General features: G+C 38.9%; 1 protein-coding gene, 1 long non-coding RNA gene and 1 other non-coding gene across 3 annotated transcripts; 1 reads left to right on the forward strand and 2 right to left on the reverse strand.

The window, feature by feature from the left end:
* Nucleotides 1-142: 142 nt before the first annotated feature.
* Nucleotides 143-215, reverse strand: TRNAK-CUU (transfer RNA lysine (anticodon CUU)). The gene has a single exon. It is a non-coding gene; the product is annotated as a tRNA-Lys (tRNA).
* Nucleotides 216-7,227: 7,012 nt separating this feature from the next.
* On the forward strand, nucleotides 7,228-10,011 carry LOC103977693 (BTB/POZ domain and ankyrin repeat-containing protein NPR5). Its single transcript, XM_009393275.3, has 3 exons — nucleotides 7,228-7,438; nucleotides 7,570-8,124; nucleotides 8,807-10,011. Exons 2-3 carry the CDS (start codon nucleotides 7,663-7,665, stop codon nucleotides 9,815-9,817), a joined length of 1,473 nt encoding a protein of 490 aa, XP_009391550.2. The 5' UTR covers nucleotides 7,228-7,438; nucleotides 7,570-7,662; the 3' UTR covers nucleotides 9,818-10,011.
* Nucleotides 10,012-14,897: 4,886 nt separating this feature from the next.
* On the reverse strand, nucleotides 14,898-16,404 carry LOC108952354 (uncharacterized). Its single transcript, XR_010495154.1, has 2 exons — nucleotides 15,350-16,404; nucleotides 14,898-15,169 (listed from the first exon to the last, which is right to left on the reverse strand). It is a non-coding gene; the product is annotated as an uncharacterized LOC108952354 (long non-coding RNA).
* Nucleotides 16,405-16,947: the final 543 nt, after the last annotated feature.

The raw sequence follows: 16,947 nt of genomic DNA on the forward strand, positions 1-16,947 counted from the left end.
CTACATAAAATTAAATCGCCTACCAAGTCTCAATAAGTCGTCACTACAATAAATTTGGTAGATTTTATTATATTTTAAAAATGAACGAAAAAAACAAAAAATTGGTTAAATGGAAAATATTTAATTAAAAATCAAATATAATCGCCCACCGTGGGGCTCGAACCCACGACCACAAGGTTAAGAGCCTTGCGCTCTACCGACTGAGCTAGACGGGCTTATATTACCGATTTGCTTACGTAATATAATCAAATAATAATTAACACCACTAAGATATATATAATTGCATGTCCCAAAGTATTATCCAAATATGTTCAGTGGAGAAACATCTACTGCAGCCATTACATCAAAATAAATGGGATTTTTGCCAAATAAGAGGATCTTATATCTTAACTCTCATCACATAGATCTATAAATGGCCTTTTGCATCATTTATTAGCTCAATAAAAGCACTAACTATACTGTAATTTAGCTGCTGTATTTTTAGCAGAAAGAGAGGAATGGCATCCTATTTCTATGTTTTTCTCTTCTACTATCACTGGTCTTGTTTTCTCTCTCCAGAAGCAACCATCAAGAAAGTAGAATGATAAAGAGTTAGCAAACCATTGTGGCAATCTGGCGCTGCAACTTAGCTGCTCAAGATACATTATGGCTCCAGCAAAAACAGTATGATTCAGCAAGCAAAGCATGCATCCTGGTTTGCAGTACAATTTAACGTCAGTGATTATTTCTACTGTATGTGTTTGGAAATGACTACAAAAACGCCTGTCTTTTTAGCATCCAAAAGCTTTACATCAATCAAATTTCAGTTCATCGATGATCACTTTGGTGAGTCTGTGATTTCTTCAACACTATGTGGGGATCCATGTTACTTAATTGGTGGGAGTTTTATGCCAATACTATAGTCAGTAGGTATCTGCTCAGAGATCCAATGGTGCCTTTTGAGAGAGAGAGAGAGAGAGAGAGAGAGAGGAAACAAGGCATTTGACAAAGGTTGAAGGAAGGTGATGGTCAATATTTTTTATATTAATTGGCAGAACCATCAGCTTCTTTGAACACTTTTGATTTGTAAAGGAGACCCCTATCCTAATGGAATTTTAGGAACCCTTGCATTAAAAATATTACAATTATTCTAAACAACATTATTAACACCTAATAAGACAAAAGTATTCTAATCCAAAATGATTCAAGTAAAGACTAGTTTTGTTGGGGTGTCATCACATATAGGCATGTGTGCCCCATGCTTCCCATTTGGTTGCGGCTGCCTTTAATTAATTACTCCATTGTGTCCCCTATATATTTTTTTTTATGTATAACAATGACAGTGCAAGGGACCCACCATACCACATGCCTTGAAATCATCATGACTTATAGTGACAGATTGAATCTAAAATATTTTGAAACAGTATAACCTATCCAAAATCTTTAAAAATTTTATCATTATAATGGAACTTGTTAAAGATACCAATGATATCCTAGCATTCAAATGACATAATTGATGGAGATTATATATATATATATATATATATATATATATATATATACACACATACACACACACAAATGAAAACTTTGAAGTACTTATGTATGTATATAAGTGTTGGATTTTGAATAGAAATATTAGTGTATGCTAAATATAAATTTAGAGATATTACAGGAAAATTACTAACATTGGAGGAATATGTACACATGTATATACATATTCACCTTAGAATGTGGATATATAGTTGATTTTTCTTATCAATGATTGCTTAACTATTGGAAATAAGGAGGGAGCAACCTTTTCATCTTTTTGCAACTTTACTGTGTTGTGCTACTGTGTCTGTAAGATGTGTGTCATCCAAGGTCTGGAATGCTTTGATGTTACATCTCATGCCATCCTTTAGCTTGGATGATGATTGGCTCCAAAGGGCACAACTGCTGCAACAACAGTGCATGACAGCATGACAATGAGATATTTCTTCCAATATAGTTGATTGCACACAATTTGAGGTTAAAGAAAAAAGAATAAACATGGCAGCACAATGCATGAGATCTCTGCTGAAACCAAAAAAAGGCTATTTTATTGAGCCAAACATAATCTTATCAGAACACATGGAAATAAAAGAGAAGTATTGTATCAGGTTGAGAATCAAATTAAATATTGTATATGTACTCAATGAAAATTATCACTTCTATACTTTTCAAATATTATAATAATACATGAGAAAAGATTTACATAGTTGATTCTAAATATTAAACTAGTACATGAGAAAAGAATCTCTTAAGACTTGGGATGCAATGAGAGGAACTCTTCTACATGCATATGCCCCCTACTGACTTGGATTTTGTTGATTACTTACACTACAAGTGTTTGATTGTCCAAGCCAATTTTGTTACCAGATTTGATATATCCAAGCTGTTTGGAAAGTGTTAGTGGTAAGATTTCAAAAATTTATGTGATTTTTGAATCATTCTTTACCAAGCAATAATGCATAATATGTGTCCATGAAATTCTTTCTAGCAATTATCTTTTAGAAACATTTGAGATTTTGAATAATCTTCATTACCCTAATTGGAACAGATATTATTTGAAAGTTTTTTTTCCACTTTTTTCTTATGACCTCAAATGAGTTCATGCAGAGGATCAACATACACAGTCTTATCCGCAGTTAAATAGTTTCTGTACATGAGCATTCTTCATCCATATATTTTGGTACACAAGCACTAAGTCAGACAATTGATAATGTTCTGTTGATCATAGACTAATGATGCTGGACCAGCACAGAGATTGCACAATTAAAATATGTTTATTGTTTTCAATTAGACAACTCTGTGAGTCATAACAGGAATAGTGAAACTTTTTGCTCACTGGTTCCAATGATTAGTGGCAAAAGTAAGGAGGGAAAGGAATAAAAAAACCTATAATCAGATGATACTTGTACAACCTGCTGGTTATATGGCACCAAATGGTACAAAGAGTGTGTGGAACTTTAGTGTGCTTAAATGGAAACTTGCTGATGAAATGGAACCCTAATGGTCCTTGTCATGTCAGATCTGATGATCTTCCCATCTATCTATGAATATATATCATGCAAAGTAGGGTTAGCATTTTGCATCAACAGTAGCTATTGTTTTGTCTACAAATCCCATGAACACTGTATTTTCTGAGTGTCAGCTAATGAAGACACTATTTAGTGTACAGTTCCAAATAATGACAGCTCCAGAATCATGTCTGCCACATTACTGTGAGTTATAAGCTTGGATTTGATGTCAAATTATTATCCTGAAGTAAGAAGAAGTTGGCAATGAGCATGTGGTTGGATTGTGTAAATAGAATACAATTGTCTTAAATATAAGAATGTTGCCATTGGGAGTTTAAATCACAGAGTAGCAGACTCATCCCAAGTACAATATACATCCATAAATCAAAAGTATGTATCAAGAACATATGATTTTTATATTGTAGCCAAAAACAAACTCTAAAGAAAGTTTAGCATTACTGAAGATGTTCAGCAAATCTAAAACTGAAGGAGGTTTCGCTCCCAAATCAGGTGAAGCAGAACACTGCTTCAGCTTCAGAAAGGCTTCAGTTAACTCTTATGCAGGCAAAAAAAAAAAAAAACTGTGGATACAGTGTAAGACTCCTCTTTTGGAAGATTGCTCCACTTGAAGTGTTAAATCACCTTTTTATTGCTTTCATTGTTAGAGAAAGTCACTAAATGTTGAGAATCTGGTCTGGGGGCAGTTTGATATGAAATTGATACTGTAAATGACTGTTTCTTCAGATCTGCATGATGAAATGACTTTTGTTTGTACACAATCCTTTAATAACATCTGAAGAGAACAACTGAGACTGACTTGTGCCTTCACATCTGCATATATGATAGGATGACTTTGTTTATGTACAATTCTAAGAGGAAAATATTCCTTAATTGCTAGCAGAAATGATCCTTATATAACATCTGGATAGAGCAAAATCAAAGAATATTTCGGAAAACCAAAACTAATGTGCAGGTGTGGTTCAGTTGATTAACCTCAAGAATAAATTTTCTGCTGGCTTCAGGATAGAAGACACTGTTATCAAAGGATCATTGATTCAGCAATGCCAATTGCCTGCAAGCTTGCCAAGCTAAAGACTTCTCTGTGTTAGTAGGAGGGTTGTCATGTAGCTTGTTTGAGGAACTGTGAGCAGTAGTTTATTGATAGAGGTTTGGAATTGCATGATTAGGTCTTTCTCCTGTTTAGACTACCATTTTAAATGCTTTTAGTTGTGCAAAAAAAAGCTCTCTACCATTTTCAAGAAAATAGCTCTTTTGCCAATCCATTTTTGGGAGATGATCCAAGTATTATTATTGGGTCCAATGCAAGTGACATTTAGGATCTTAGCTTTCAAGTTCCACATACACAAACTTAGTTCCTAGTATCAGCCCAAACTCCAAACTTTATGAGTACCTAGATATTGACTCAAGAGATTATACCATGACATTCCTAACAGCCATGTTTACACATGCAACATGACTTGCCAGGTAAACATATCCAATTACAAGAATTAAACATATAAACCATGTGAAAAGTCACTTCTTCCAGATCTAAAGAGAAAACAATCAAAATTACATGAAACTCAACACAACATGCCAGGTTCTCTTCGGCTGCAAGAACAGCAACTCCTAAGATTTTCCTTGTAGGTACAATCAAGAAACATCAGTGACATCTATCTTGTCTCTGTAAACCTTCATCCATTTCTAAGCAAACAAATATATTCCATCAAGCATTATTTTCTCTCTAAGATTATTCTATGCATCTCTTTGCTTGGTTTCTAGACCACCTTATCTTCCTCCTAGTCCCGAGCAGCCAGCCGATCTAACGCTAATGGAATTGTGTTATCTGGAACATCAGTGAGCTAATTTTAATAAGTCTGATCTGTACTAATTCTTGCCAATGAAATGTCCTCTTGATAGCCAGAATAACACCAAAAGATGGTACTTCTTCACTTTCCAATTTCATGCAGAAATAGAACTGATAATTTTCCTCAGGTTTAGCAGGTTCCTCCACACCCTGCTGCAACCTTGATCTACTTTTGGACCACAACTCAGAATTGATTGGCCTCCGCAAAGGATGTTAGAGTGTTACATCTTCTTAAGATGCCTTCTTAATGTACCTTCAAAGCACTTCCATGCTCTTCTTCCAAAAGGGAGTTCACTCAGGGACCATTAACTTCTTAATATTCCGAAAGGACAGGAAGCGGATTTAGAGACCGAGCAATGCTTGCAGACAAATGGCAGGACATGTAGTTTTGTGCCAGTGATTCAATCACATCAAAGTTGACTCTGATCATGGAGAAGCTTATGGATGTTGACTTTTGAACAAGACTGATGTCAAACAGAAAGGTGAGCAAATTGCTATCATAAAAATGACTTGGGATTTGCTGATATGTTTTGTTTAGATGGTGAAGATGCCTTGATAATTTGTCCATTTGCATGCATGGAAATTGTCAGGGGTAATAACACAAACACAAAGAAAGCGTGGGGATCAAAAGGGAGTCCACAAGCCCAAAAGAAGCTGAGAGAGACCGTGGGGAGTGGACAACGTACGGTACCGAAAGATGAGGCTACCCATACAGAGTATATACGTACGTGTTTAGGTGTATGTTACGTCGGTGATGGGAAAGAGAGGAAAGAAGGGACACGGAGACACACCTCTTCCGGCACACGAACGCCCAGTTGCAGTGAGGGGTAGCAGCAAAAGCATGGGATGGGATGGAGGAGTGAGGTGGTGGTGAAGCGAGGAATGACAAGTCAACTGTCACTTCCCACACCTCAAATCATAAGACTGTCAGCGATGCGTCAATCACTGCGATTTCCTCCGCTCCTCTCCTCCCCCCTTTCTCGCTCTCACCATCGTCGCTTCTCGGTGCGCGAGTCTGCCCCCATGCATCGCACAGGCACAAGGACTGGCGCTTTCCCATGGCGCAGCGAGGTCCGCACGAGGGGAGCGAGCCCCTCGGCACGCGCGTGGCCACGGTCAAGGCGTGGTGCATGGCATGGCCACGGCCACGGCCACCGCCACGGCCGCTGCTGCCGCTCCACCCCCCTCCCTCTCCCCAACACCCCCTGTCCCTGTCTGCACGAGTCCCCATAACTGTAGTGGAAATTAAAAGACATCGGCCCGGACGCGAAGCACGATGCCGAGCTCCCCTCAGTAAGCCCCAGTCTTTTCCTTTACTCTCTCTGCGTCTCTCTCCCTCCCTACCTACCAAGTCTATGTCTTCAACCCCCCACCTCCCCCACTCAAGTTTGAACAACAGCTGCTACAGTGCTAGCTGAAAGCAGTTCGAGCATGGAACATGGTGACAAGAATATAGCCTTTGGGATAATATCCATCTGGTGGTTTGTGAGGCATAGGGAGGAATGGTTTACTTTTATACGCACTCGAAGAGAGATCCGACATGGGCCATCAGATGTTGCAATCAGTGGGAGGAAGAGAGGAGGGGAAGATTGAATGGATCCATTGGAGAGTGGGGGCAGCCAATGGAGTGCTTGAAGCCGAGAATATCTCTGAACTGTTGTTAGGTTTGTGGGGTCGTGCTTGATGTCGACCTCTCAATGCAAAGGTTCCCCAATGAACACCTCCGGATTTATTTACCAACATATGTGTGTGTGTGTGTGTGTGTTGTGTTGCGCAGATGAATCAGCTCTCAGAGTTACTGCTTTTACTGTTTCAAGGAATGCTTTCGCCTGGAACTCTCATTGACCTGTTCTTGGTCCTATCAATGAATACTCTGCGGCGAAGAAGAGGATGATCGACTAATATTGAAGTGGGAAATAATTGCACAGACAATTAGCATCTGATAGAGAGTCCAACAAAGGTTACAGCTCATTGTCTTCTTCAATGAACCTCTAAGAACATAAAAAATAGTACTGGCAACCAACCAAGTGATTGATTTGGTACAACATGAATGGTTGGTTTATATATAGGTGGAGTGGTAGTGAGCTGTTTATTATGTTCATGCAGGAAAGCTGCTTATTATGAGATGATGTGAAAAATCTATCTGAAAATGATGTGTGGAATAATCATATCAACCACTGAAGAAAATGAGATGCTTTGACAGCCAGTTGTCATGTAAAGTGTCATTCGATCATGGCTTCTGTGATTTCTCCTCTCAGAACACTATATCTCCATCCAATTTCCTCTTCTTACCTCCTCAATTATTTTATATGCCCCAGCCGCCCACCACATCCATCCAGATTGCTCTCTTTCTCTTTATCTTTCTCTTTCTCTGTCATACACATACATAGATCACCTCTACTCTCTGTTCTCTCTCTCTCTCTCTCTCTCTCTCTTCCCAAAAAGAGATATCTCAACCCATCACGAGCGCACAAGTATACAGATAGAAAGAACAACAGGAACCAGAAGAAGCAGCACTGAAGCAGGAGCAACAGGGGATATGAAAAGAAAAGAGGTCAGAAGGAGAAACCCCCTCCTCTCTCTCTCTCTCTCTCTCTCTCTCTCTCTTGGCACTACTGCTTTTGCTACTCTTCTCTCTTGCTCACCTCAGTAGCTCTTCTAGCCTGACAAAGCTTTGTCTTCCAGAATCATGATCAGATGTAGTTCTGAACCTTAAGCTATAGAAAGGAAGGGATCAGAAGAGGACAGGGGGGAGGGAGGAAAGGGAAGAAGGAAAGCATGGAGGAAGCACTCAAGTCCCTCTCCCTGGACTACCTCAACCTGCTCATCAATGGCCAGGCCTTCAGCGACGTGACCTTCAGCGTCGAGGGCCGCCTCGTCCACGCCCACCGCTGCATCCTGGCCGCCCGCAGCCTCTTCTTCCGTAGGTTCTTCTGCGGCACTGAGCCGCCACCGCCGGGCCTGCTGTCGTCGCCGAGGGGCGGAGCGGCGTCCCCAGGGGCCACCGGTGCCGGCGTCGTCATCCCCGTGAACTCGATCAGCTACGAGGTGTTCCTGCTGATGCTGCAGTTCCTGTACAGCGGGCAGGTGTCCGTGATGCCGCAGAAGCACGAGCCCCGCCCTAATTGCGGCGAGCGCGGTTGCTGGCACACCCACTGCACCGCCGCCGTCGACCTCGCCCTCGACACCCTGGCCGCCGCCCGCTCTTTCGGCGTCAAGCAGCTCGAGCAGATCACCGAGGTCGCCTCTCCGACACGGACACTGCTCCTCCTCCCAATACTTTCACCTCCAACAGTTCACTTGGATGTGGTTCTTTTTTGGGAACGCTGAATCTAACTTGTTTGCTCTTTTTTGGATGTCGTCATCCACTGTTGTTTCTGTTCTTCCTCTTCTTCTTCTTCTTCATATATCTCCTGCGTCTTCTTTACTGTATGAAGAAGCCTTCTACAGCAACTTCTAAGAGCTGCGTCTCTCTCTCTCTCTCTCGCGAATCCACCCATCATACGCATTACTAAACTAGGGTTTTCCCTTTCCCAATAGATCAGATCCTCCTCCTACTTTGCCGTCACAATTCATGCAATACCCTGGTGGCAACAAGCTGAACTAAGGTGCCGACTAGCTTAGCTGGTAAAGATCTTGACAGATTGACTAGCTTGAGATCTCGACAGATTATCGCACTACCCTGAATTCGAATCTCACTTGTCCTTTGCCAAAAAAGAAAATTTCATGCATCATTCCCGATTTCTTGAATTGGGTGCTTCTGCTCTCTTACGATGCAATCACCAGGTCCACTACTCCGGGCGATCCTCCAATCCTCCTCTTCCTATATTTTATGCGAGGAATCAACCTAGAATTCCCTGCTCACCATCCTCTCATTTGTATGATGTCGGTCGATGCTCATGTTTGGTGTGGTTGGGTGCAGAAGCAATTGGCTAGCGTGGTGGAGAAGGCATCGATCGAGGACGTGATGAAGGTCCTGATGGCTTCGCGGCAGCAAGACATGCAGCAGCTCTGGGCCACCTGCTCGCACCTGGTCGCCAAGTCGGGCCTCCCGGCGGAGGTGCTGGCGAAGCACCTCCCCATCGACGTGGTCGCTAGGATCGAAGAGCTCCGCCTCAAGTCCTCCCTCGTCCGTCGGTCCTCCTTCGTCGGTCACCACCCCCACCAGATCGATGTCGGCGGCCCCGCTGCGGACCTCGAGGACCACCACCACAAGATCCGCCGCATGCGCCGCGCCCTCGACTCCTCCGACGTGGAGCTCGTCAAGCTGATGGTCATGGGGGAGGGGCTGAACCTCGACGATGCGTTTGCCCTCCACTACGCCGTCGAGAACTGCAGCCGCGAGGTCGTCAAGGCACTTCTCGAGCTCGGCGCCGCCGACGTCAATTGCCCGGCTGGTCCAACGGGCAAGACACCGCTCCACATCGCCGCCGAGATGGTCTGCCCCGACATGGTCGCCGTCCTGCTCGACCACCACGCCGACCCCAACGTTCGCACCGTCGACGGCGTCACCCCGCTCGACATCCTCCGCACCCTCACCTCCGACTTCCTCTTCAAGGGTGCAGTGCCAGGCCTGTCGCACATCGAACCCAACAAGCTCCGCCTGTGTCTCGAGTTAGTCCAGTCCGCGGCATTGGTCATGTCCCGTGAGGAGGCCAACTGTGGAGGGGGCACCGGCGGTGCCGGAAACAGCCCGAGCTCGGTCATCTACCCACGGATGAACCCGGAAATCGGCGCTTGCAACACGAACAGCTCAAGCTCCAGCATGGTCAACCTCAGCCTGGATTCAAGAATGGTGTATCTGAATCTTGGGATGGCGGCACAATTCGGAACCAAGATGAACGATGGCGGCGGAGACGAAAGCGGCAGCGGTAGGCCTCGAGGTGGTGGCATTGGCCCATCCTCCATGTATCCTTCTCATGCCTTCCCATGACCAACTCCGCAAGATCCGAGGACCACCAATCCATAGCACAATAGTCACATCATTCTATAATCCGATGAATTCACAGGGGGAATGGGGAACTGTTGTATCTTTAATCCAAAGGTTTTGTTATTGGAGGAACAGGGAGAAGGGGCATGTGCAGCTGCATCCAGACATGGCAAGGAAGGGCTCCTCATAATTTTATATGTGTGTTGGATTTGTTTGGCTTGTTGGGTTCTTGGTACTTGTTTGGTTTATTGGTTCATGGGGGTGCACCAGCATGTGGGAGATTGGAAAAGGGAGACAACAAGAATCTAAGTAAGCTGTGAATGATGGAGGAGATGCATGCAGGTCAATCCTTTCTCTCCCTAACCTTTCACACCCTTTGTTTCTATCTGCTTTTTTTTTTTTCTTTTTCTTTTTTGATATCATCCCTTCCTTGTTTGTTTATTTCACTGTACAATGACCTTGTTCTTTTCTTCCCCAACCCCCTCACCCCTCTCTCTCTCCTTCTCTCTCTCTCTCTCTCTAGACATGTAAATTTTCTCCTGCACTGAGTGAAGAATGCCTCTCTTAATTACTTGAGCAACTATAACTTTAGGTCATCAAAGCCAATGAGGGTGGGTTTCCATTTGCCTACTGCCTTTAAATGGTGTGATTTGCTTGTCCTCCCTACTGAAGCAGTGTTTTGACATGGATAGATCAATGAGCAGTGCTCTCCACAACAGCTTCAGTAGTGGCTTTCCTTTTTACATGGTTATCCATGCAACAGCCCCATCTTTATGGCCCTTTACAGTATGTTAGTGAAACAAAGGAAATCAGTAAGCTGTAGACAAATATGTCCATTGTCTTGCATGAATGCAACACTGAGTGTGACTACACTACGCTACACCAGCCTTAAGGTTTGCTCAACTTGGGTGCTTTTTATAGTGTTCTCCTTTTTCCTTCTTGTTGACTCTTTTGAGGCTCAAGGCAGTGTTTTCTTGAACATGGTGGCTTTATTAGCACTGTGTAATCTTAGCCCAGTAGCAGACTTGTGTGGTGATCTTTTAGCTCCATAATAATGTCTTCTTGTAGTTTGCCTCTACCTTCTTCTCCTGTATTTTCTTCATTCTTTTCTCTTTTACTTGGAGGTCTTGGACACACAAACACATAAAGAAAGAGATGATGCTTAGATTATCTTATTTGTAAATATTGTTTGACAATCTAAAACAAGTTTGATGAATACCTTTAGCTTCTTGCTTATGCCTTATATTTAATTGTTGCTTACATGTTTTGGAACCAATAATCTGTATTTTGCCATTCTAAGACAAGTTTAATGAATCCTTTAACAGTGGTTTATGTTCTTGCTCTAGTTCCATAGAATCTGGAGTCCTTTCTATATTTTTTTATTGCTAATGATGCTGATATTTATTTTTTCATCAACCAAAAATGAAAAATATATGAACAAACCTTGTTCAGAGAAAACATATCATTATTCAGAACATCTCAACTATGTATAGTTCAATCAAGTCCAGTAGCTGTTCTTGTCCTTCACTGTTTTTGCAATCATGCCAAGATTTGTGGTATTCTCAAGTTCTAAAACAGCCTGTCATAATTTCACTGTAGACAGTCATGTAATAAAACTCATGTGAAGGATACTTTAGCTTAAGCAAGTTGGTGAGAAATTAGCTGAACATAGTTTTCTGTATGTAATTTTGTCATCTGAAATGTGCATCTTCTTGGTTCATTTTGGATAAAAGATAATAATAATAATAATAATAATAATAATAATAATAATAATAATAATAATAATAATAAAAGTAGCACTACAAATTTAGTGGTTTAAATCAATATTGGAAGCATGTTGATTTTTTATTCCTTCATTGACCATATTCATGGAAATGCATTCAACAACTATGTAGAATAGATGGAAATATCTTCCAAAGCTGTTTGAATTTGTCCAGGAGAATAGTCAGCTTCAACTTATAGCTGAATGTGGTTTATTACTAAGTCATGTGTTCAATCATTAGTACTAATCTTCTGAATGGAAAAACAAATCATTGTGAGCTTTTTCTGGCAGCTATTCTTGTCTAATATGGGAAAAAAGCTTCATGAAAATTGTCATCCTTCAAAGATTGCTCCCTCAATATATGAACAATGAAAGTAGGTGCTGGAGTTCAACATCAAGCCATGTTGTCATATTATCATGAAGCAAGCTACTTACTTCATGATAAAAAAAATTAGAGAATTGAAGAATATGTCTCTTGGATAAGACATCTTTTGTATATTTGATGATCTAACAGATTGTTTATATCTATAGGATTACCAGGATCTACCCTTTTTAGGCTTTTCCTGCATGCCTATTGTATTGAAACATATCCATGAACTCTAATCCCTAGCATTATGCCAAAAATATCATGCAGCAGATTGCTTATTTTAGCTTCTGGTGGTGTTGTATTGTTGTTTTGGCATAATCCCTAGGATTATGCCAAAAGGTAGTGAATTTGGGGGAGGAAAAGAACAAACTATGATTTAGTGTAATGTTATATTGGTTAGAACTTTTAGATGGTGTGTGCTACTTATGCATATTATCCAGTATAAGAATTCTATTGAAATCATATTATTCTGGTCATTGCTTACATTCAAAGTAGTTGGAGGTATGCCAATGATGGGCTTATATATGCATTTTTCATCTTTAAGGTAAGTTTTTGCATTAGGAATCTCAAAGTCCATGATCAGCTATTTTGCTCTCACAGTATATGGAGTACATGAGAAGCATGTAAAGAACATTTGAAAGTAGGCAAAGCATGTATGATGTTTCTTGTTTTAAGATGGATAAGCTCAAATGATACTATTTTTGCCCAAATTTCTATTGTCTGGATCTAGTACATGTAGGAAGAATGTCAACTCCAGTCATCAGCTCTTCCAGGTTTATTAAGCTCCATCAAATTTGGCAGTCTACTGAAATGCTTTCTGAGATAGTATCCGAACTTGTATGAACACATGAAAAATGCCTTGACAGATAAGTATCATGGATGCAGTGTCTTGAACCCTAATCCAGTGACATCATTATGCCAGTCAGAAATGGTACATGCAAAACAAAAAACAAAAACACACAAGTAGTGACCATCTGAAATATTTACATGAATTATAGGAAGCTAGTGCTTAAGTTAGTGTCTACAGTGGGTTTCTCAGATCACAGATATGTTTCCAAGTAAAAACATGCTGATACTGCAACCATGAGTAAAATATCTGATGATGGAGGCTAATTAGACCAATGAGTTCTGAGTTCTAGTAAGGCTTTAGAGAAATCATGCTTGAGCAAGAAGTAGTTGTTCTCTTTTGATGATCTTAATATGATTGGGCACATTTTTAGTCTCAAAAGGTCCAACCACAACTATCTGCTATTGAATCTTCCAAAAGCAAACTGGGAAAGTTAGCTTAGATATATAGCTTTCTTTTGCACCACAGCTAGTCAGGCATGATTAAGAGAAAAAGTGAAGAGAAGCAGTCAAAGCTTTACGATCATGATTAGGAGGATAATATATGTGCTTCCACTATAAAGTGGATGTTTTAATTGTGCTTCCACTGTAAAGTTTTCTCTGAGGTTGTCACTCTAAAAAAAAGAAAGATCTTACTGAGAAGACAGCCACTGTAAGAACTCACAAAAGACAAGAACAAAATAGTTCCAACATATATATATGCGCAGATAAGACACAGTGCAAACATCCAAATCATAATCACCAAAAAAACAACCGAGAGAGAGAGAGAAAGAGAGAGAGAGGGAGAGAGATTGATCTTATTAATAAGCATGTATTATTACTGTGTATTTTAGAGATTCCAATTCTTAGTTTATGTTTTCTCCTTCTGCTTATCATTTAGAGGAATTCGCAAACACTTACAAAACCTGATGAATACTTTCTAAAGAAATGCATTAACTAATAAATTATATATATATATATATATATATATATATATATATATATATATATATATATATATATATATATAGTGTGTGTTAACTTTTCTAAACCAAATTTTATCATAAGTTGTTTGCCTATTTATATGTTCAAATGTCAATGGGTCAATACTATTTTGCTTGAAATGAAAAAATATAGAAAAATAAAACAAATCAATAAATCATAAAAATAAAGAATAAAATTTCTAAATTAGAGAAAGTCTAATACATGTGTATAGGGTTACAATACAAACTGTTGATAAAGATTTTAAATGATTTGGACTCCGTATATGCGATACCGTATTTTTTATTTGACCCTGAAAATAGGTTATCGTATAGTAGGAGTTTACTTTCCTAGACTAAATTTTTATCATGAATTATCAACCTATTTAAAAGCTCAAATATCAAAGATATATTGCATGAGTCCATACTATTTTGCTGGAAATAAAAAAAAAATATTGAGAAACTAGACAACTGGTAGACTCTTAAGATCTAATTAAATCAAAAAATATAGAATAAAATCCCTAAATTAGATATATATATATATATATATATATATATATATATATATATATATATATATATAATATGTCCATATGGGTTCAAAGCAAATATTTCATGAAGATTTCAAATGATTTGAACTTCTCCCGGTAGGGGATACCTTATTTTTTATTTCACCCAAAAAATAGGGTATCGTATATTATGAGTTGATTTTTTTTGGCTAAGTTTTTATCATAGTTGTCCACTTAGATGCTCAAATGTTAAAGAATATTACGTAGGTTTATGTTATTTTGTTTGAAATAGAAAATTATAGAGAAAATAGAACAAGGGCAGATTATTAAGATGTTGAATAAATCAAAAAATAAAAATAAAATCTCTAAATTAGAAAAAACTTTGATACATGTATATATGGGTGTAGTGCAAATATTTCAAATATTTAATACTTTATTTTTTATTTCACCTCAAAAATAGGATATCATATATCAAGAGTTGCCTTTTCTAAACCAAATTTTTATTTTGGGTTGTCTATCTATTTAGATGCTCAACTGTCAAAGAATATTATATGAGACCATGCTATTTTGTTGGAATAAAAAATTACTTTAAAAAAAATTTAAAAAATAAATTATTAAGATTTGAATAAATAAAAGAATATAGAATAAAATTGATCTTTATCTCCATAATATCATTCTTTGGGCCTTCATTCCCAGAGTACATCAACAGCAGAGCAGTATTTACCCAGTTGGCTCTTCATTTGTTGGAACTCAGGTAACTCCTGCTAGATCAAATAATTGTGTACTGCCGCCATCTTCTCATAGCAACTAGTTCTTGTGTTCTCTCAAGACTTTTTTTCTTTATCCTGCCTTATCCTTTGTAGATCGTGGCTTTAATTGGTGAGTTCTCGTTATTTCCAGGTTCAGATATCCCTACATCAGTATAATTTTTCCAATCAACAAAAAATATATCATCATGCAACCTGGGGTACCAAAGCAGAAAATTGTAGTATTTTTTATTAAATCATCAACATAAGATTGCTGCAAAACATGATCGGATAACAAGGATTAATGAGCATTAAGACCAACCAATGTAAAGAGATTATCAAATACCTGCCATTGCATTTTGTAGATAAGTTATGATGAAAGAATAGAATCCGACCATTTCTCATACAGTGAAAATAGTTTCTTCAAACTTGTATAGCTGCGGGTGCTAGCAATTCTTTTGATTTCTTTCTTCATAGAAGCATCTGAGACCACATTTGTGAGAAGTCAATGAACATTGAGAACCATCTATGATGAACACCAGCAAAACACAAATTCAAGCTTATGACGAGCAGGAAGACCCCCAATAACGATTTCAAACTAGCCACTGTTTGGGAATCATGAGACATCTTGACAAATCCTACCGATTTCTTTCATATCCACTTCCCCTTCATCCCCATAGACAACATCCAATTCAATAAGATAAATTCATCTAACATCATAAATTTTGATCACTTTGTTGTGTTTCAAAGCTTTATAATCCAATGCAATTGAATGCAGGTGATAAGAGCAGGCTTAACAGAGAAATCAAATTGACCCTGATATCATTTTGAAGTCAAAATGATACTCCTGATTACTCTTCCTTTTATATCATAACAATTTCTGTCTTAACTTGGTCCATCTGCCTTGAAGAATTCAACTACAGAACTTTTGGCAAGTATATGCACATCACATGTCCAGCCATCATGGGCACTTGCATTAGACATTGACTGGTTCCACTGTCATGCATGAAAGGTTGAAATGAAGAATGAAACTGAGTTTCGTTTCAGTTTGATTTTGAGAGACCCTGCCTTCTTCCCAAATCCATGTTGAAAGAACAAATCCAAATTAAGCACTTGAATAACTGAGGGTTTTGTATGGAACCATGCCATACAATATGGTTAGATATATAGCACTGGACTTTTCTGATAAGTGATTATTAATATATTTGAACTGAAGGCTATGTTTTTGTCTAAAAAAAACAGACTGACCTTCCAAAACTGGCACATTGGAGTTCATAGCAGAATCCCGCTTCCTTTGAGTCAAGCTTCTTGGAGGAGCTCCTAGAGGCAAACAAACAATATATTACTACAACAATATTTACTTTGAATGACCAACAACTGAAGTATAAAAAAGTAAAATATAGACATTGGATAAACTTACAACCAGTAAGCAACAGGAAGATGATTGCGGATAACAATCTAGAAAATGAGGAACCACTGTTTTGTTTTATCCCTCTTCATAAAGCCAATGGAGGGTATCTTTGTGAACCAAGTGTCTGAAAAGAGAATATATTTAAATAGAACAAAAATATGTAATAAAAGCTTAAGAATTTTAAGATGCATGAATTGAAGGATAAAAAAGAAAGAAAAGAAATCCAATATGCTCAAAAAACAACAAACATTGCCAAAGAAACAAACTACAGGATCAACATATAGGGGAAAGTATACTGAAGGGAAAAGGAACATCCTCTACACAGCATAAGTATAGCTAGCTTCATTTCCCAACAGCAAAACACGGTCTCAACAACATAAACAATCTCCAAAATACAAATAAAGTCGACATGTACTGGTAGACAGCGGCAAGTGTAGAAGCGAACAACAGACAGAGAAAAGAAGAGAGGTAGGAAGCAAACTTCACCATTGGCAGTTTTTTAAACGACAATTTAACACAGCCTGTAAAAAAAG

Source organism: Musa acuminata, chromosome BXJ3-3 (genome assembly GCF_036884655.1).
Source record: "Musa acuminata AAA Group cultivar baxijiao chromosome BXJ3-3, Cavendish_Baxijiao_AAA, whole genome shotgun sequence".
NCBI lineage: Eukaryota > Viridiplantae > Streptophyta > Magnoliopsida > Zingiberales > Musaceae > Musa > Musa acuminata.